The sequence below is a fragment of the Rhinoderma darwinii genome, chromosome 5 (assembly GCF_050947455.1).
Source record: "Rhinoderma darwinii isolate aRhiDar2 chromosome 5, aRhiDar2.hap1, whole genome shotgun sequence".
Lineage (NCBI taxonomy): Eukaryota > Metazoa > Chordata > Amphibia > Anura > Rhinodermatidae > Rhinoderma > Rhinoderma darwinii.
The window spans coordinates 60,191,938-60,213,420 of NC_134691.1; the positions used below are offsets into that span (position 1 = coordinate 60,191,938).

General features: G+C 38.6%; 1 protein-coding gene across 4 annotated transcripts in view; it reads right to left on the minus strand.

The window, feature by feature from the left end:
* Positions 1 to 11,058: 11,058 nt before the first annotated feature.
* The window catches only part of RALYL (RALY RNA binding protein like), a 595,378-nt gene continuing 584,953 nt past the window's right edge, over positions 11,059 to 21,483 (minus strand). For all 4 annotated transcript variants that reach the window (XM_075826067.1, XM_075826069.1, XM_075826068.1 and 1 more), the window contains 3 exons: positions 17,702 to 17,871; positions 16,191 to 16,245; positions 11,059 to 11,458 (listed from right to left, as the gene is read on the minus strand). In XM_075826067.1, the coding sequence (XP_075682182.1) occupies positions 16,204 to 16,245; positions 17,702 to 17,871 (212 nt within the window). In that variant the 3' untranslated portion in view covers positions 11,059 to 11,458; positions 16,191 to 16,203. The remainder of the gene's footprint in view (positions 11,459 to 16,190; positions 16,246 to 17,701; positions 17,872 to 21,483) is intronic.

Consider the following 21,483-nt stretch of genomic DNA (forward strand, 5'->3'; position numbering starts at 1 on the left):
CGTCTGCCCATTGCTTTCAATGGGCATTTGTTTGTCAGCGCTATTGAGGCGCTATTTTCAGACGTAATTCGGGGCAAAAACGCCCGAATTACGTCCGTAAATAGGCCGTGTGAACATACCCTTAGGATCTCACCTCTAGATCAGGGAAAACTGAGAATTAGAGTCTGCAGAAAGCAAAACTGCTAACAAATGGACTTTACAAGTTATATAATGGCCAGAAATAGTGTTATTCCTCATGTACACAGATATGACAGCTTATTTTGAAAAGTCACTTTAAGGGTATGTGCACACACACTAATTACGTCCGTAATTGACGGACGTATTTCGGGCGCAAGTCCCGGACCGAACACAGTGCAGGGAGCCGGGCTCCTAGCATCATACTTATGTACGATGCTAGGAGTCCCTGCCTCACTGCAGGACAACTGTCCCTTACTGTAATCATGTTTTCAGTATGTGACAGTGGTCCTGCAGCGAGGCAGAGACTCCTAGCATCGTACATAAGTATGATGCTAGGAGCCCGGCTCCCTGCACTGTGTTCGGTCCGGGACTTGCGGCCGAAATACGTCCGTCAATTACGGACGTAATTAGTGTGTGTACACATACCCTAAAGGTTAGTTACGCTTTAAAAAATAAAAGTAGAGCCATACCCAAAATCTGTTCATAGTGCTTCTAATGGCCATATTGAAATTCCAGATATTATATATCAACTTTATATGAGACCTTTCATAGAAAGTTAAAGAATTGCTCTGTGTCAGGTCTGTGGCAAAACCTATAGGATGTGCATGTGCTTCATTCCACCCTCTCAGACTGGCATTTCAGGGGTCACTATTCCAGGCACAATTGTGTTCACAAGTTTAGCTCTATTATGATGCCTTACTTTAAAGGGATCTGTCTTGGTCACAGACTTCATAGTGTACCTTCATGCGTACACCTTCTTCTGTAGCTGCATCCACAACCAGAAGTTTAAAAGTGATGGTGGGAAGATCAGATGGTCCAGTTGCCTAGAAGGTGAAAACCGCTGCGGCAGCGCTCCTTTGTCTACTTTATGTATTCTGCATTACGGTAATCATTTTCAAAAATTACATTTCCAAAAAATTTCAATAATGAAAGTAACTTAAAGTTGAATTGTGTTGGCTTGGTAGGTATGTATCCCAGAGTATGATTAACCCCTTCCCGACATTTGACATATCCATACGCCAAAGTTGGGTAGGGGAAGTATGGAACTCCGTGAACCCGCTCCATACGATGCCGGTGTCGGCTGTATGTTACAGCCGACACTTCAGAGTAACGAGAGCTCGAGCGCGATCCCACTCATTTAACTCGTTAAATGCCGTGGTCAATAGCGACCACAGCATTTAAATCATTACATTAGTATTGCAGTATATCGTGCAAGCGATCTAACGATCGCTGGTTGATGTCCCCTTGGGTGACTAATAAAAAAAGTAAAAATTAGTAAATATGTAACCCTTTTCTTATTTTCCTCCTAGAGCATAGTAAAAAAATAAATAAATAAACATAATTGGTATCGCCGCGTCAGTAAAAGTCTGAACTATTACAATATATCATTATTTAACGGTGAACGCCGAAAAAAAAACGTAACCGCCAGAATCGCTATTTTTTGGTCACCTCATCTCCCACAAAAAATGAAATAAAAAGTGATCAAAATGTCGCATGTACCCCAAAATGGTATCATTACAAACTACAGCTTATCCCGCAAAAAACAAGCCCTCATACCACTTAATCGGCGGAAAAATAAAAAAGTTATGGCTCTCTGTATTTTTTGCAACACAAAATAAATTTTCCTTTTTACACTTAGGTTTTTACTTGTAAAAGTAGTAAAATATAGAAAAAACTATATATATTTGGTATCGCCGTAATCATATTGACCCACAGAATAAAGTTAACATGTTGTTTTAATTGCACAGTGAATTCCGTAAAAACGACGCGCAAAAAAACATGGAGGAATAGCTGATTCTTTAATTTTCTACCCCCAAAAAAAAATTTTTTGCCCATTTCCTAGTATATTATATGGCACAATAAATGGTGCTAAGAAAAACAACAACTCGTCCCACAAAAATCAATGCCTCATAGGACTATATAGACGGAAAAATAAAAAAGTTATGGCTTTTGGAATGAAAATCTGAAAAAGGGCTGCGGCAGGAAGGGGTTAAACCAAGATTACAAATTGCTACATAGGCTAGGGCTACATGGAGGCTTTTTTTCTAGTGTGAATTTCCAGTTTTAACCATAAAGATAAAGCTGCTGTCCAGTTGCATGAAACTTTGTGTACTCGTGTCAGTTGACCTGTTTGACCGCACCGTGTGAATAGGCCCTAAGTACGAAGCTGCACCGCCTCTGTTTGCTGCTGTGCAAGATCCGTCTTATAGCAAAATTGTTTCTTAAAAGCATTGCTTCTAGAGAAGAATACCAATGACATATGACATCCGATAGAGCATGCTACAAAATCAGAGACCTACACAGGTACAGTAAGGGCCCATACTTGTATGGACACCATATTACGGCCCCATACATTCACAATTAGTCCACATGCTTTGTGTGCAAAAGGCCTTACAATGAATGACATAATAAGATGATTGAACCAAGCTGATGAACTAAAAAACAGAGACAGGTGCAGAAGGAAATAAACTCTGATGAGGACAACTAACTCAAGGCACCATACTCACAGCCATATTACAGATGTTATATACTGTAGATCTGTAATACGGCACCCATACAAATCTATGGACATATACTGTGACTCTGTATGCCTCCAATTACATACAGTGGTATACAGAGGGATTTTTTTGTCACGCATTGCCGTGTGCATGAGGCCTAAGTGTAGAGAATATGTGACCACATACAGATCATACATCTCTATTCATAGGTGTAAGGGCTCCTGTTCAGATACCACTCACATGGCAGGTCTGGTGACCCAGACACAGAACAAGGTTCTACCTGAGTAGTGTCCTCTATATGTCTTCACCTTATACCTTTCTGCAGGGCCGACAAACTGGGCAATTGCCCAGGGCCCCCATCCTCTTAGGGCCTCCTGCCCACTATAGCAGCCATAACGTATGCTACGGGACCATGCGCCGCCCGGCCCATAAGATTTATGGGCCGGGCGGCACGGGCCCACCCATGCCCGGTGGTGCTAGCGACAGCCACATTTAATTGTTTCTGCAGCCTCAGGACGCAGGGGGGCTGTGTGGCACTATATACAAGGGGGGCTGTGTGGCACTATATACAAGGGAGGGGGCTGTGTGGCACTATATACAAGGGGGGCTGTGTGGCACTATATACAAGGGGGGGCTGTGTGGCACTATATACAAGGGAGCGGGGCAGTGTGGCACTATAACAAGGGGATGCTGTGTGGCACTATATACAAGGGGTGGCTGTGTGGCACTATATACAAGGCGGGCTGTATGGCACTATATATAAGGTGGGGCTGTGTGGCACTATCTACTAGGGGGGTCTGTATGGCACTATATACAAGAGGGGTGGCTGTGTGGCGCTATCTACAGGAGGCTGTGTGTGGCGCTATCTACAGGGGGCTGTGTGGCACTATCTACAGCGGACTGTGTCTGGCGCCATCTACAGGGGCTGTGTGTGGCGCTATATACAGGGGGCTGTGTGTGACGCTATATAAAGGGGCACAAAGGGGGATTTATTACTGAGGGAGCACGGTTACTTATGGGGCACTTTTATGGTGTCAAGCACTGAGGGATCATTATTACCATCTGGGGCACTGTGGATTACGAGTTTGTTTTCAGGATGGGGTATAGGTTTGGAGGGTGCAGGAAAAGCAAGAAACCAACATGTCTGTGTGTTAAATTCTGCAGAGACAAGTTGAGGCTGAAATAAGTCGTCACAGTGGTCTAGGCCGGATGGAGAAAAAAAAAGAGAAAGTGGAGAAAGTGAACGACTCTAATCAGAGAAAACATCACCTGTGAGTCATTGGATATAAATGTGCTGTAATCACTTATATGGTGTGCAGAGGTTAAACGTGCTGTAATCACTTATATGGTCTGTGTATAACTGGCATCTACCACTATATGATCACTATATGGTGGTAATATTGGTCTCTGTGTAGTGTTTTTTATTGAGTAACAGTATGGGGGTATTATTCAGTCACTACGTCGTTATGGTATGGAGGTATTATTCAGTCACTATGTGTTTATGGTGTGGCGGTATTATTCAGTAACAGTATGGGGGTATTATTCAGTCACTATTTCGTTATGATTTGGCGGTATTATTCAGTAACAGTATGGGTGTATTATTCAGTCACTACGTGGTTATGGTATGGGGGTATTATTCAGTCACTACGTGGTTATTGTGTGGAGGTATTATTCAGTCGCTATGTGGTTATGGTACGGCGGTATTATTCAGTAACAGTGTGGGGGTATTATTCAGTCACTATTTTCGGTTATGATGTGGCGGTATTATTCAGTAACAGTATGGGTGTATTATACAGTCACTACGTGGCTATGGTATGGGGGTATTATTCAGACACTATTTGGCCATGGTGTGGAGGTATTATTCAGTAACAGTATAGGGGTATTATTCAGTCACTATGTGGTTATGGTGTGGCGGTATTATTCAGTAACAGTATGGGGGTATTATTCAGTTACTATGTGGTTATGGTTTGGCGGTATTATTCAGTAACTGTATAGGAGTATTATTCAGTCACTATGTGGTTATGGTGTGGCGGTATTATTCAGTAACTGTATGGAGGTATTATTCAGTTACTATGTGGTTATGGTTTGGCTGTATTATTCAGTAACTGTATAGGAGTATTATTCAGTCACTATGTGGTTATGGTGTGGCAGTATAATTCAGTAACAGTATGGGGGTATTATTCAGTTACTATGTGGTTATGGTTTGGCGGTATTATTCAGTAACTGTATTGGAGTATTATTCAGTCACTATATGGTAATGGTGTGGCAGTATAATTCAGTAACAGTATCGGGGTATTATTCAGTCACTATGCAGTATTATTCAGTAACAGTATGGGTGTATTATTCTGTCGCTATGTGTTTATGATGTGGAGGTATTATTCAGTAACAGTATGGGAGTATTATTCAGTAACTATGTGGTTATGATGTGGAGGTATTATTCAGTAACAGTATGAGGGTATTATTCAGTGGCTGTGTGGTTATAGTGTGGCGGTGTTATTCATTAATGGTATGGGGGTATTATATTGTGTTATTATTGGTAATATTGGTCTTATAATAGTGAGTTGTGTGCAGTAACAGTATGCAGGTAATATTTAATGTGGTATAGTGGTATGCTTTAAATAACTATATAAACTTTTTTTGTGTGAGAGGTGGGACATATGCTTTGGGGCTTACAACACTCGCTAGACGTGCTAGAAATCAGCAATGCTGTTCTCTGCACACCACCTTCTGAATTTACTGCATTATTCATACAGTAATGTAGCATTTGGTGCCCCACTTTTAACTTTGCCCAGGACCACACTTTGTCTAAAACCGGCTCTTCCTTTCTGCATGTCTACTGGATCTGGTCCTGCCATTTCAAGTGTTTTAATTTCCCAACTTTTATTTTATACTTTTTTATTTTATACTTGTTAGGAAAGAATCCCAGGTGCAGTTCATACAGAATATGTAAGGCATTTATTGAGTCCTGAGAGTCCTCATCGTGCAAACTTTGTTTGGCTAGGCCCATGTCATCATCATCATCCTTAGTCTTATGGCCTTTTTTCTTTATGCCAGTGGTCTGCAACCTGTAGCTCTCCAGATGTGTTGAAACTACAACTCCCAGCATGTATGGACAACAGCATTCAAGGCAAGTTGTGAGATTTGATTTCACCAAAATTGTAGATCAGATTGAAGACCACTGTAGATCAGATTGGAGACCACTGATTTATCTTTAATATTTTGCTTCTGGCTTTATTCTTATTTTGCCATCTGTACTAGACTGCTTGCATTTCTACACACAATGGATAAACAGGCCGTTACACTAGATTTTTGAAATCGAGGGCTCTTAGTTAGATTGTTTTCAGGCTGCCATAACAGAGAAAAAATTACCCATAGTGTATTTGCAACTGGGATCCCTGTGATCACCCTGTCCCACCATATATTCAGTATGTGCGCTGCACATGTCCTAGCTGCTGCAGAGTATGTGCCGCACTCAGGCATGTGCAGTGGTGCTTAAACTGTCAACAGTGCGGCAGCGTTATAGCTGATTGATGCTGCGGATGTGCCGGAAACCGGCAGTGTTATTGGCCATCTTGATACCATGTGATCCATGAAATCAAATATCTAAAGAGGAGACGTTAGGAATTCACCCCCCTGAAGAAGCACATACGCAAAACACGCATTGGGGCACTCACACAGCGCTGCTAGACTACCTGGGAATCGGATATGAGTAAGATCTGTAATCTATGTATTTGATCTGTATCCTATTAATACACTGTTGTCTGAATGGTTAGAGTAGAGTAGTCACTCTATATGCCAACATATTTTGCCCGAAGAGGAGAATACGTACCTCCGCTTTTTGGCAATGAAATATGGAAAAAGAAAAAATCTGGCAAGTTCCATAAGATTTTGATAAAGAAAACTCTGCTTGTCTCTGTACGAAATTCAATAACGCGCTATTTTCTAGTACAAATTAAAACTTTTCATCCAGCCCTATTTTCAGAAATCTTTTTCCACGTTTACACAATATAGATGCAGATAATATGTTGTCTAATGTGACGTCAGTGTCTAATGTTTCCAGCGCTATGTGTGTACAATGCTAGAGCCATTGGGTCATGTGGTCATGTGACTAGATGTCATGGCTGCTGGATGTGATATTACATTGGATAACACATCATTTGCAATGCTGAAAAATTTAGCATTAGTACCTATTGGTTAGTACTTTATTTTGCAGAAGCCTTTATAATTATGTGCATCATGAAAAAAACTTTTTTCTGGAAATAACCCCTTTAATATTATGTCTGTTTTCAGTTATTTATTTCACAATATGTATGACCTGTAGGCATTTCAATACCAAAATGTGAGTGTGGATGCCACACGCATGAGAGGTCACTAAAATCTGTGCCTACTTATGAAGCTGTCTTGTCATGGCAGGAGACACAGAACTTAGGCTTCGTTCACATCAGCATCAGGTTTCAGTTTGTGGGTTCTGTCAGACCTTTCCGTCAGGGGAACGTGATGTTCAATGGTAATGCTTCCATTGCAAATGGTTTCCGTTTGTCCCTGTTCTTTAAGGTTTCAGTTTTTTTCGGCGGAATCAATATCGTAGTCGATTGCGCTATTGATTTCACCAAAAAGACAGTTTCCAAAAAAGGTTTCCGGAAAGGTCTGATGGAACCCATGAACGGAACACCGACGCAGATGTGAACGAAGCCTTAATCGAAATCTGCGCAAAGAACCTCACATTTCTAAGTATAGTGTATATAGCAGTAACGCAATTCAAAATGATTCAGATATTTAATGTTTGCATAAATCTTAGCGCCAACAAAGTGCTTTGTTTATACCTTCTGACCACGCATTTTTACCTTTTTTTTGTGTATAATAAAGGAAACTCTTACTGAATATAATGTCAAGAAATTATTTATTTACAAACATTTAAAAATTATTTTACACAGGTGAGCAAAAATGTGACAACATTCTCCATACATAACATGTCTCCTTACATTAAGGCTTCGTTCACATCTGCGTCAGGGCTCCATTCTTGGGTTCCGTCTGAGCTTTCCGTCAGGGGAACCTATGAACAGAACCCTGACTGAAACAAATGAAAACCATAGGTTTCTATTTGCATTATGATTGATTTCAATTGCACTATTCATTCCGCCAAAATGACGGAACCCCTACACAACGCTGACAAACCGAAACCATTTGCACCGGAACCGTCACCATTGAAATCAGTGGTGATGCAAACGGAAACCTATGGTTTCCGTTTGTTTAAGTCAGGGTTCCGTTCATGGGTTCCCCTGACCGAAAGCTCAGACGGAACCCCTGAACGGAGTCCTGACGCAGATGTTAACGAAGCCTAAGAAATATAAAACTTGTTGAATGAAAAATAAATATTTGCAATTACAGGATTTGTCTGAAATTAGAAAAAAAGATCTGATCATTTTTCTAGAAACAGCACCACATTTGTCCATGGTGTTTGCACATGAGCCCCATTTTCTTGTGACTGAGCTGTAGTACCAGACACAACTGATGGGCAAGAGTGGCATTATTTCTGGTAAAATAGCAGACCTATTTCATCTAATATCACAAACCCTTTAATGTGCATTTACAAGGAAGTCACAGACAGCGGAAATTATATTACAGAACGATCTTGATTGGCACGAACTGAGAAAATCTATCCAGAATCGTAAAAAATATGACAATAGTATCAACATAAAACCTGGCTGCAATAATAACCAGACTGGGCTGAGTACCAAATTTATGAACACATTTTATTGTTTTGTTCCCACCTGGAAAATAATTGACTGAAATGCATTACTGTTGATTATATTATAGCTCTGTTATAATGTCTGAGAAGAAAACGGGCTCTAACATAATTAATGCAAATATGCATCAACATAAAGCAAGACAATGATATATAAAGGGATGAAGGCCAAACTCTTATTTATGCTGTACACAACCATTTCCCTCAGTCCTACTGATTTTATTATAATTCTTATGCTACTGAACACAGAGCTGTATCCTTATTAGATCATACCCCAGGGGAAGTAATTGTACCACTTTGACACTAAAAGATGATATTGCAATAGCAAAATAAAAAGCAATTACATTTCCAGCATAAGATACTCGTACTCGAGAAGTATCAGAGATGCTTTACTCTGTCCTCGTCACCTCAAGATCCACGTCGTGTCCCCAGCACTTGAAGTATGGAAAAATGTATAAGCTACTTTGAGTCAGAGAAGAGTAAGGTTAATGTTCACCTTTGATCTTCATGTTATTTTTAGATCTAACATGATTATTTTCCTAATTTATCTTTAGTGATTGGAGCCCCGTTATTCTAATATGGAGCTCCAAATCCCCTGCATAGACACAGTTGAATAATAAAATTCTAGTGAAATATTGCCGCCACTAGAGGGAGCTTAAGCACTTACTGCATACTGATTTATTTTTACATTTTATACGAAAAACTATTTGCAATAAGCTCCCAGGCAGCCAAAACTATACTAGTCAACTCAATAGGTGAAATATATTAATAGGTGCATAACCTTTAATATATTTGGCACATTTTTGGCCATCTGCGTGACAGGAATTAAAATGTACACACGCTATGAGCAGGTGTAGCTTTGTGGCATAATTTACGCCAGTTTCTTGCATAAGTTAGTATGTAGTTCGAGTGGAGGCCCCACCTCTTTGGCTAAAACCCGACCCTTTTCTCGCCACTTTTTTTGGAAAGTGGGGGGAAAATTAAAAAGTTGCGAATTTTAGCACAACTATGGCATGCGACAAAATTGTCTACTTTTTTTTATGCCGGAAGACTGGAGCAAATCTGTTGATATATTACCCCCAATGTCCAATGTCTATGCAGGGAATTTGGAGCTCCGTATCAGTAAATGGAGCTCTGACTGCTATAAAGGTTTATTAACAATCAGCACAGAATTTTAGACCTATTACGATTTAAAAAAGCAAAGTGGTGTTAAACGACGGAAATTCACTTTAAAGGGTTTTTCACATCAGAGACATTTATGACATATCCGCAGGATATGTCATAAATGTCAGATAGATGCGGGTCCCACCACTGGGACCCACACCTATCTCTAGAACGGGGGCCCCTAAACCCCGTTCTACTGCTCTGTGTTGTGGCTGAAGCGCATGATTCGCAACCATGAATTACAGAAACAGCGTAGCTGTTTCCGTAATTGCCATAGAGCTGAATGGTAGTTACAGAAACAGCGTAGCTCACATGCTACGCTGCTTCCGTAACTGCCATTCACTATTATGTGTAGGCAATAAATTGCACAGCTATAATAATATTATATTATGTAACAATTACATCTGAATTAAAATACAAACTTCCAAAGAAAATGTAATACAATATTCACATTACAGATATAATTGTATGTAAAATGTATTCTTATATTTTTATCCATTTCCATTAGTTTTAAAAAATATCCACTCTAGACATTAATGAAAGTAGATATTTCCTTTGATTTATATAATATAAAAAAAGAAAGCATAAATATATATATACTTCATATATATTTACTACTATAAATTTGCTTTGTGTTAAAATACCAACCAAAGATACAGTGGACAAAATCTGTGTAAATTGTAAAAAAAAAACAAATGTAAAGAAATTATAATAGAATGATAAAGGAGTCATCTAGTTTGGAAAAAATAATCCGTAATACCCTATTAGGTCTTCTAAGTTACTAGAGGAATCTCCCTCATTTATGACCTTCATCACTTATCCAGAGCAGAGCGCGGCTAGAAAGAGCATCTCTCTCTCTGGAGGACCCAGCAGTCTGTTCATTACACAGACAGCACATTGATTTCAATGGGCAGCATGTAATGCTTTATTTCTCCTGGGGTGTTGCTGCAAGGGAATGTAACACTTTGTGTCAGGTTCCTCTACAGATTACAGCTGATTGCTGGGGATCTCTGAAGTAGGACAGCTTGCGATCAACTTATCATTGGGGGACTCTTCTAACAAAAAGGCTTGCAAAAACTAGACAACCCCTTTAACAATAAACACTGATATCATAATTTTAAATATTTTCATTAAAATTACCAATAAGGCTTCGTTCACATCTGCGCTAGGGCTCCGTTCCGATGTTCCGTTGGAGCTTTCCGTCGGAACGGAGCCCTGACAGACACAAACGGAAACCATAGGTGAACAGATCCGGTGCCAATGGTTTCCATTTGTTTCCTTTGTGCAAGGGTTCCGTCGTTTTGACGGAATTAATAGCGTAGTCGACTACTTGCACAACGGAGACAAACGGAAACCATTGCCACCGGATCAGTCACCATTGAAATCATTGTGTCTGTCAGGGCTCCGTTTCGACGGAAAGCTCAGACAGAATGTCGGAACGAAGCCCTAGCGCAGATGTAAACGAAGCCTTAAGCATGATAGTGCAAATGTACTCATATATACAGTACATCAATTTTAGTACAGACAAACAATAAAGATGCACACACAACCCAATCGCCATTGCTGCAACTGACAAACACGTCCTATTATTAAAAAATGGCTCATACAAATTTACATATGTGCACAGTTTCCTAATGCTCTTTCCAAATTATCCAACAACTAGATCAAAAATTATTTATAATATTAACATAACAATCTAAACATTGCAAAAAAAAAACAACTAATTGACACCTTTACAACCTAAATAAAAAAACAATGTTGTAATACAGTTTGAAAATATGAGTTGAGAGAAATTGTAAAGTTAATATTTCTTCAGGCTTTTGTGTACCATTAAATAAACGTTATTCTCTTCTTACAGTACCCAGGATTGTACCTGTGGATAAAAAGGAAACGTGTATGAAAAAAAATAAAAAAAATAACATAGCGGATCTATAGTTTTAACTTTTTTGCATAAATCATTAGTATATTGAAGTATATGAAACTTTGTAATATATGTTTTTAAGGCATAGCAGCATCTTCCTCACTTTCCAGCAGTCTGTAGTTCCCCTTTACCTGCCTGTAGGCGCTCTATTAGAGCATGGCCAGACGTGGCGTGTTTCTTCCGCCACTGTCCACATCAATGCCGCACATAATCTGCGTTGCAGATTCTGTTGTGGCTTTGCCTAAAATGGGCAGGAAATTGATGCGGATCAGCCGTTGCGTATTCTGGTGAAGAGTACTTCCCTTCTCTCTATCAGTGCAGGATAGAGAGAAGGGACAGCCCTTTCCCTACTAAAAGTAAAAGAAATTTATACTTTCCCGGCCGTTGTCTTGGTGACGCGTCCCTCTTTCGACATCCAGCCCGACCTCCCTGGATGACGAGGCAGTCCACGTGACCGCTGCAGCCTGTGATTGGCCTGTGATTGGCTTCAGCCGACACTTGGACTGAAACGTCATCCCGGGAGGCCGGACTGGAGGAAGAAGCAGGGAGTTCTCGGTAAGAACGAACTTCTATTTTTTTTACACGTTGATCTATATTGTGATCGGTTGTCACTGTCCATGGTGCTGAAACAGTCACTGCCAATCGTTTAACTCTTTCAGCACCCTGGACAGTGACTATCTCCTGACGTCGCCTAGCAACGCTCCCGTAATGACGAGTGCACACACGTAGTCACCCATTACGGGAGCCTCATAGACTTCTATGGGCCTGCCCGTGCCGTAATTACGGGCGTTTTTACGTTCGTGTGCATGGGGCCTCAGTCTGGCTATAGACCTGGAAATACAGGTCCAGCCAGAATTAAGTAATATCCTGTTCGAAAAAAACAATACGCAACGCAACACACATGGCATCTGCGGATTTCATTGCAGAATTTTGCATCTCCATTGATGTCAATGGAGAAATTCCGCAATGAGTCCGCAACAAGTCCGCTACACGTCCGCAACAGCCAGTGTATGATGCGGACTCCAAATTCCGCACCGCAGCCTATGGTCCGCAGCGGAGTTTTCCGCCACGTCAGCACGAACCTAACTGAAAAGGTGTGGAAACCAATGGAGAATATGTCCGCTGCGGATTACCACAGCGGAATTCCAGAGCAATTCCGCCACATCTGGCCATGCCATAAATCTGTCTAGTGTGATACAGAAAATGCTAGACAGGATGGAAGGGGAGGAGGGGGATGTAGCTGCAGATTCTTGCTCAGTGGCCCATATTTCTTATTCAGTTTACGCCTGAATCAGACAGTAATTTCAAAAGTTAAAAAGTCGCATTTCAGATTTGTGCCAAAACTGAAATGAAAATAAATATTTCACAATTTGTTTTTTAATTGTTGGAAGTATAAGCCCCAAGTTCCTATCACAAACTTTGAATATTGCATTTACAATTTCTGCCGCAGGTGTCATTTGACTGAACTCTGTCCACTCTTTATTTTGTACTGCAATACAATATACACTGTACTACATACTGTACATTGCCTGGATTTGTAATACCAGGCACAACCTATGGACAGTTGTGGCGCTGTTTCTAAAACTAAGCAGCCATGTTTTTCTAATCCTGGACAAATCCTTTAGGGCTCATTCAGACGAGCGTCTATTACGTCCGTGTGATGGCCGTAAAAACAATGGGGCCGTTCACACAACTGTTGTTTCAACAGAGCGTGTGAAGGGTCAGTCAAAAAATAGGACATGTCCTATTTTACTGCTTGTCATGCATCCCTCCATGGACTTTAGTCTATGGGGGATCCACGACAACGCATCCCGCAGGGGTGCACCTCGGATATGAAAACCCTACGTTTTCACGTTCGAGGTTGCCGACGCTCATCTGAATGTAGCCTTAAGTATAGTTTATCAGGATGGAAAGCAGTAATACATGATTTAAACATCAAACTACACACAAGGATTATCTATAGCCAGTTTACATAGAGCAACCGCAACCTGGGGATACATAGGTTTGCATAGGAACTGTATACTCAAAATGGTTACAATTTTTTAATTAAAATTTAGCAAAGTTCCTTATTATTTTTTATTTTAGATGCACATTGGACGTTTTATCTAAAATAATGGCCTTGTTATTATAAATAACTATATCCCACCTTAGATAATTGGTTTCTAATGTATATTTTGAATGGGGCTGAGCTGCAATACCTAACTCAGCCTATGGATTAGAGTTATGCTGTCTGGAAGAAAGCAGCCATCTTTTCTAATCTCACTCTACCCCTTTAAATTAATAGGTTTCAAACCTTTTCTGGGACGTGTGCAGAAGTACACAGTGTGGAAATGTGGGCAGATAATATCATAACAAAAATGTCCTATATCCAACAGTTTTCTTGGTGCAACTTTCAAAATACTTTTTAAAAAATATATATTTTTACTTTTTGAGTTACAGCTGCTTTGTATCCTGTATATAGAGCAGCTGTAGCGTGCGCTAAGACCTGAATCTGTCAGGTCCGCGGGACCGTATATCTCTGACACGCAGGATCCACCTGTAATTGATGACATCTAAGTTATGAACTTAGATGTGATAGATAGCAGCTCGATCCTGCTGACACTGAACTCATCAGTCCCGCTGACCTGACAGATACAGGTCATAGCGCAAGATACAGCTGCTCTGTATAAAGTATACAAAGCAGCTGTACCCCCAACAAGTAAAAATTATTTTTAATAAAAAGTATTTTGAAAGTTGCACCAATCACACTTATAGACATTTTTTATATTAAAAAAAACAACTATTTCAATGGTGTACATTCAAGGTGCCTTTAAATATTTCTGTAATCCTGAGCTCTAATCTCTCAGTAGTTCCTGCTGGCTCAATGCCTGCTTAGACTGGCTATTTGCTCTGGGGAAATCCAATCTTTATACCAAGCATTTTAGGACAGTCAATTCGGATATAATTTCAGGGCTGAATAGCTATATATTTAGACATCCTATATTCAGCGTATACTCTTCTCAATAGCATAGCATCTGAGTACCCACTCCACTCTGATGCGATTGGCTGGTAGAGGAGGCGCATGGGAACGGAGGATAAGTAAGTATTATCAATGTTATTTTCTAGCCCATCCCACATGTTATCCATTCCATGGATTGCCTGTAATAACTATCCAGTCAGCGAACTATACAGTTGCTTTAGAGAAAAGTAACTTTCAATTTATCTTTATTTTGCCCAAAAACTTTTCCATTGGACATTTTGTATACATTAGGCCTTTAGGTTACTTATCTGCTTATAAACTCTCTCTGGGTTACATCCCCTTCTGGTCCATGACCATACCTGTGTCATATACTGACTATCCTAGTGGTCTTTTTTGGACAGGGTACATGTTTTGTGCGGATAATATTTATGTATCCTTTTCTGTGGCAATGCCGATCCCTTAATAGTATGTACTCTGTATTGAGAATATAAGTACTTTGTAATCAATGTGGTGTTATTGTTACCATGAATTTGGTCCGGATACAGATTTAGTTTTTAGATCCTCTGTAGTTTTTATACGAATTTAATAAAACTGATTTAATAAAACTGATTTTTTTTATACTTATAGTGTTTGACTCCTTTTTCTCAGTGCTTCATCTTTTTATGTAGACTCAATCTGAATAAAAGCCGTACAATGGTGCCCCACGGTAAGCCCATGCTCAAGAGAAAACCAGAAAAAGTCAAGGAGCCCATTACAGCACATTAAGCATATATAATGCTAGCCCGCAATGTCATTTATCTTCATCAATTACAACAAAAATCCTCGCTATACAAAGGACATGAGACTGTGTGACTACTTGAAGATGCTTATGTCCAAAATAACAAGGTGCTTGTGAATGCATTACACATGAGATAGCAGTCATTAAAATAAATGGATACACATCTGCTATTTAGAGTTGCGGCATACTTTCTACTTTCTGGCTCCAGTTTTAATAAGTTGTTATTTATCAGCTTCTCTATAATTTTATCATTAGGGAGATTGAATTTTCAATTTTCTTTGCTTCTCACAAAATGTGAAGAACTCCTGCTAATAATCTTGTTACACTTTGATATTTCTTGGTGCTGTATTTCTGTTCTATATTTATTATTGCGAGGGACAAGAGTATTTCTCTAATAAGATGGATAGGTGGGATAAAAGGGATTCATTAATAATATTGAGAAAATTATGCTATAATATTCTTTTTTTAAATGTAACTCCAACTGTGAATGTTATTTAGTTTTTAGGACCAAATTTCTGGCATTATTTATATAATGTACCATTATAGGAGTTCTTATTGCATTTTCCGGATACCGAGCTCTATATCCCGTGCGTCTATTCACATAAAGTTAAAATCCTGACTGCTTACAGCCACCACTAGGGGGAGCTTACTATATATGGATTATGTCTGTGATATGCGCTACTTTCAGGGAGTTTAATTTTTGGTTAAGAAAAGTAAAGAAGAATTAGAAATTTTATTCTAAATGATACATTAAGGGAATTTGTATCTGTTTATTAAGACTTTATATAAAAGAAACCGATTCACTGGTAAAAAAAAAAATCATCTTTAATTCCAATATATTATCTAGCAATTATAGATGACATATGATACATTTATACCCAAGTCCTTAGTTCTTCAGACAGGACTACTATACATATATAAAACAAAGATTATTAAGTAAAACATACCAGAAATCTGAGTTCAGTTACTTGTATCTTCAATGTCTGATACATGATTCTCCATCTAAGTAGTAAAAAATTAAAGGAAAAATGTAGGATGAGTCTGGACAAAGAAAATCTGCAATATGTAATACAAGAAAATATAAACCCTCACAAAAATATGTTATTACTTCCCACTGTTTATATGGAGCCAACATAAACCACAGCACTACAGAAATTTTTCATCAGTCGCCAATGGGTCTGACAATCTAATTTCCTCTATTTCAGGCAGACATTTTATATAAAGCAAATTAACATATCAGTATGTTTTTATAATGTGGGGGGGGGGGGGGACCAACATAAGACGGGGAGAACATACAAACATCATGCAGATTTTGTCATGGGTCTGATTGAAACCTAGGACCCCAGTGCATAAAGGTAACAATGCTAACCATTGAGCCGCTGTGCTGACTTTATATACGTTGTAATGTAATAACAATTGCAGATAAAGTCTCTGCTTGCTTGAATATTACTTAATATTAGATGTCTCCACCTGATTCATCTTTTTTCTGTTTTCTAAGTGGCAGTAGTGGATAAGTACTTCTACAGGTTATCTTTTGTTTAAATCCTGTCACCACTTCGTAAAATTTAGGATCTATTTTTCACAATAATTATTTTCTTTAATTTAAGCATATATTCACTTTTGAACACCAGTTCACATATGGAAGTCATCTACATATAAAAATGTCTCCTACTGCAGACAGAGAAATGGGGAAAGGTTCCTGCTGCAGCCAGTTGCCTTAGAGCCAGAGGCAGGTCTGTCAGAAGGAGAGGAAAAATGGCACATTTTCTGGGACACATATAGATGAATAATTTATATTTCTCACAGTTTTGATTGCAATCTAGGACTGTAATACTGATGATTATGTTTTTTTTTTTCATTTTCTACAATTAATGTTCCATGAATACTGGACAATTTTTGAAAATTTACATCAAGCCGAGCTCCACACTAAAGTCAGACCTGGAGTTATTTTGTATACTGCAATTTATATTTACAAGCTATGATTAAGGACCCCAGCGGTCTGAAACGCGTAAGCGTGGTCCCGGGATTTTTGTTTTATCCTTGGTTTTAAAAATGACCTAAATAAAATTGGAATTTTAATATTCGAGTGCTGGATCTGCCTTTTCTACACACCATTTTTTGCTTTAATTTATATTTACAGTTGGCAGAAATTGTTAGTAATAGGTGGAGCTACACTTTAATTGTACGATCCCTTTTCTAATTCACATTTCTTAAAATGAATTTAATGTTCTATTGTATTATCTATTTAAGTCATTCAGACAAAACAACAATACAATATAATCAAATCCCTTGAATAAAGAGCAAAAACAATATCTGCATTAAGGGTTAACATATTATATCGGACTATTAAATATACGTTTGTGAATGCATTTTAAATGTATTTTTGTTCTTCTTCTCAACCATAATAAAATAGACACATATTACAGAAAATAATAAAGATATTGCCAATAAGTTGTACCAAGTCATTGCTTCCATCTTCATCAAAATCTTCTTCTATCCCATCTGTCATCTCTTCACCATCTGCATCGTGTCCTCCTTCAACATGCTCTTCAATGGAGTTTTCAGCATTCTCAGACTTGCATTCTTCTGGAGCCAAATCTGCATGATCATCTAAATGCTTTTTTTGAGCTAAAATACAACAAAATCATGCATATGGGTTTTAGGGAATAGGTCTTTGCATATGGGTTTTAGAAAACTATATTACTTAATTAAAAGCAAATGAAGTTAAATTATTATAAATAAAAAAGTTGAAAATCGAAACATATCAAGAATGGATAATTTAGCCTATTTCACACATGGCTCCAGATACGGTGGATCATCCTGTCTTTTTTTTTTTATAGTTAGCTACCAAAAAATAGCTATAAAAAAACTCCTTAGTAATATTCAGTATTTCAAAGAAACTATTTAATAACTTGTGTAACATGTGCAGAATAATGAAAATCTGTGAAACACTTCTTGCTTCAGCTGTTTTCCCATTTTAGCATAAACACAATATGTAGCTGCCAGAGTATAAAATCTGCTTGTCTGACATTAACTAGACAAAACAAGTTGATGTCAAATGGGGAGCCCAAAAATGCTATGTACTGAAAAAAGCTTTTATACACACGGTTCAGTAAAACAAGGTTCTTTGTATACATCAGCCTTGTAACTTATTCAAGCGGAGTGTAGGCTTGTTTTACAGGGGAGGGTGGAAGGTTGGAGTGGCAAGTGTAATGTGAGCTAGCTGGCAGGTAGAAGTAGTGACCGGTGACCGGGCTGCAGCTCAACTGTAACATGAAAGACAATGAAAAGAAACTTCTCGAATGTTTTTGAATCAGGGAGAAGAGCTTTGTTGCACAAACTTGTCAATAAGTACTCACTTCTCCAGGGTTTAACAACATGGAGAATATGGGTTGGACATAGTAGCTAGCACCATTGTATCTCAAATATAATATATAAGCATTGGACCTTTTGATAATGGCTTTTTTCATACAGCCAACAGATTTACGATCCCTGATAACAAAATGCTGAGCTAAGACAAAACAAGTAATTATAACTAAACCTCTGTTTTCAACCCAAAAGGTCTTCCAAACAGGTTAGTCAATTTTAAGAAAACTATTGTCTACTATTGTCAGGGCTGGCATAAGATGCCAGAGCTGGGGATCCATGCAATCTGGGTAAACATGCTCTACACAGTCTTGTCCATTGCCTCACTATATAGTTCATAAATAGACATTCATACAAATTCTTGATTCTTGAATTCTAAATAGACACCCAATTTGTCTTCAAACAACTTCTCTCAACTGTTAAAAAAAAAATGTAGGAATATCCTTCTACCAGCAAATGTGTGAGAAATGTGACTGCTTGAATATTTGTTTTAAGGAAAAGTATATTGATACATGGGAAATAATCCCACTAGACAGAGCTTCCTCATTAAATAAATGAAACATGTACATATAGATGCTTTACAGCAACACACAACACACAAATTCACTGCACCAAGGTAATTGGTGGAGGTTTATCTTTTGCATTTGGATCCAGGAGCTTCATTTAATGTCTCTGGTAAGAGCTAATGAAACTATACTCTAAGGTAGTGTTCCCCGACCAAGCATGTGGCTCATGGTCTCCCTGTATATGGCTACTCAGCTGTTGTACTATGGTGCATTGGAGAGATCAGGGATGACATAATACTAAAACTTGGAAGCAGGCGCAGTCAACAATAAGGTGAGAGTCTTATCACTTGGCTATATCATCAATAGGCTTTTTCCCTTTTATTAATCAGTGTTGCTTAACATCACCGGCAGTATTTGAATGTGACAGACAACCTACAAAATTGCTAGGGACCTCTGTTCCAAGGTTATTTTTAGAAGCATACATATACTGACTTGGATCACAGATCCTCCAGAGACCTACTGAAACTAGTGTGACTGCAGGATCAGACTACACCAGGGTTGTTTGTAGTCTGTAACTATAGGAGACACATGTCTGCATAGGAGGTATATACACACAATGGACAATAATTGGATTCTATTTTTAATAGAAACATTTTGCAAAATACAAAGATTTTCATACTGTTTAAGTGGGGCTGCACCATTACAATGTATGTAAGGGTTCTACAGAGCAGTGCATTGTATCCTTATTTTTTATTAATATTATTATTAATATTATTTATTTGTATTGTTATAATTATTATTGATAATAATAATATTAGGCAATCACTATTAAACAATGATTATTGAAAAAAATAAATATGTAAAGTAAGTTTGAGGAGAGAGATTCTGTGAATTCTTTGGATTTTGTTGTCTGAAATGTGGAATTCTAAATTTGTGTGTCTGGCATAAATAATTCAATGATCCCAGCGGCATCTTTTTCAGAGGAAGAAGTGGATTTTCAAACATTGTCTTTGAATGCTTAGTAAAGCTTTAGATAGCAATGCATGCTGAGTTTATCATGCAAAGGACCAATTCAGCAAGAGGCATAAACATCTTTAGAAATTGCTAGATTGAAGATACATTTATTTACAAGCCTTACAGGTCTACGAGTTTATATTATATTGCAATGGGGAACTAGTTACAGTGGACCAAAAAAACAAAACTGTGTGACCCAATAATCTCAAAAAATCACAGGTGTTAGTGAGAAATGGATCCCTCCTCTAACTTTTAATACACTGTTAGATATAAAATCCTAAATCTTAAAAACATCAACAATTTTAAACACTCAGAAAACACACATATTACACAACTGACTTACAACATCACAGTCTATGAATATCAGGTAACGATAATAGACATCTCTATAACTAAGTTGGTCTTTTCTCTGATTTGCTCTACTTTTACTTTATGGTGATGGCGTAGGCACAGAATGACATCCCATTGTAACGTTTAACCCTATACATGCCATGGTCAATAAGAAAAAGCTGGAAAAAAAGAAAGTATATTGAAAAATAAAGAGATTTTATGGAGCAATACATACATTATATGCCCAAAAGTATGTGGGCTCCCTCCTAATTATTCAGTTTAGGGGTTTCACCCTCACCAATTGCAAACAGATCCATAAAATCAAGCACACAAATTTCTAGATCTACCCTGGTACTCGTGCTATGAGTGTGTTAAAGTGACATCAGCTCAAGAATTGTCCATTGGAAGATTGATGAAATGGTTTTCATGGTCGAGCAAGAGGTACCCACAAAATCAGCGGCCGGAGCACGGCTGTCGCAGCCAGGCTCCTGCCGCAACTGTCGAAATCAAAGAGCTCTCCGATTCTGTCAGTTCCTTAGATGCCACTGTCAATAGCAATAGCGGCTTCTAAGGTGTTTTACAAAGGGAGGGAGCTCCCTCTGTCACCCCATCGACACACTCACAATCCGATTGTAATGATGGTATAGCCGCGATCTGAATGTTTCGAACTATGAAGTTAACACATTGATTTAACTGCTGGGTGAACTTCATAGTGTAGTCAACTACGCCATTGTTTCTGGCAAAACGATGGGTCCGGTGCACAACAGAGGCAAACGGAAACCACAGGCACCGGATTCGTCACCATTGAAATCAATGGTGATGGAAACGGAAACCTCTGGTTTTCGTTCGTGTCTGCTCAGGGTCCCGTTCTGATGGAAAGCTCTGACGGAACGTCAGAACGGGACCCCAACTCAGATGTGAACAGAGCCTTATATAGGTTATATATTATGCTCTGTTATATAGATTATATATTATGCTCTGTTATATAGATTATATATTATGCTCTGTTATATAGATTATATAT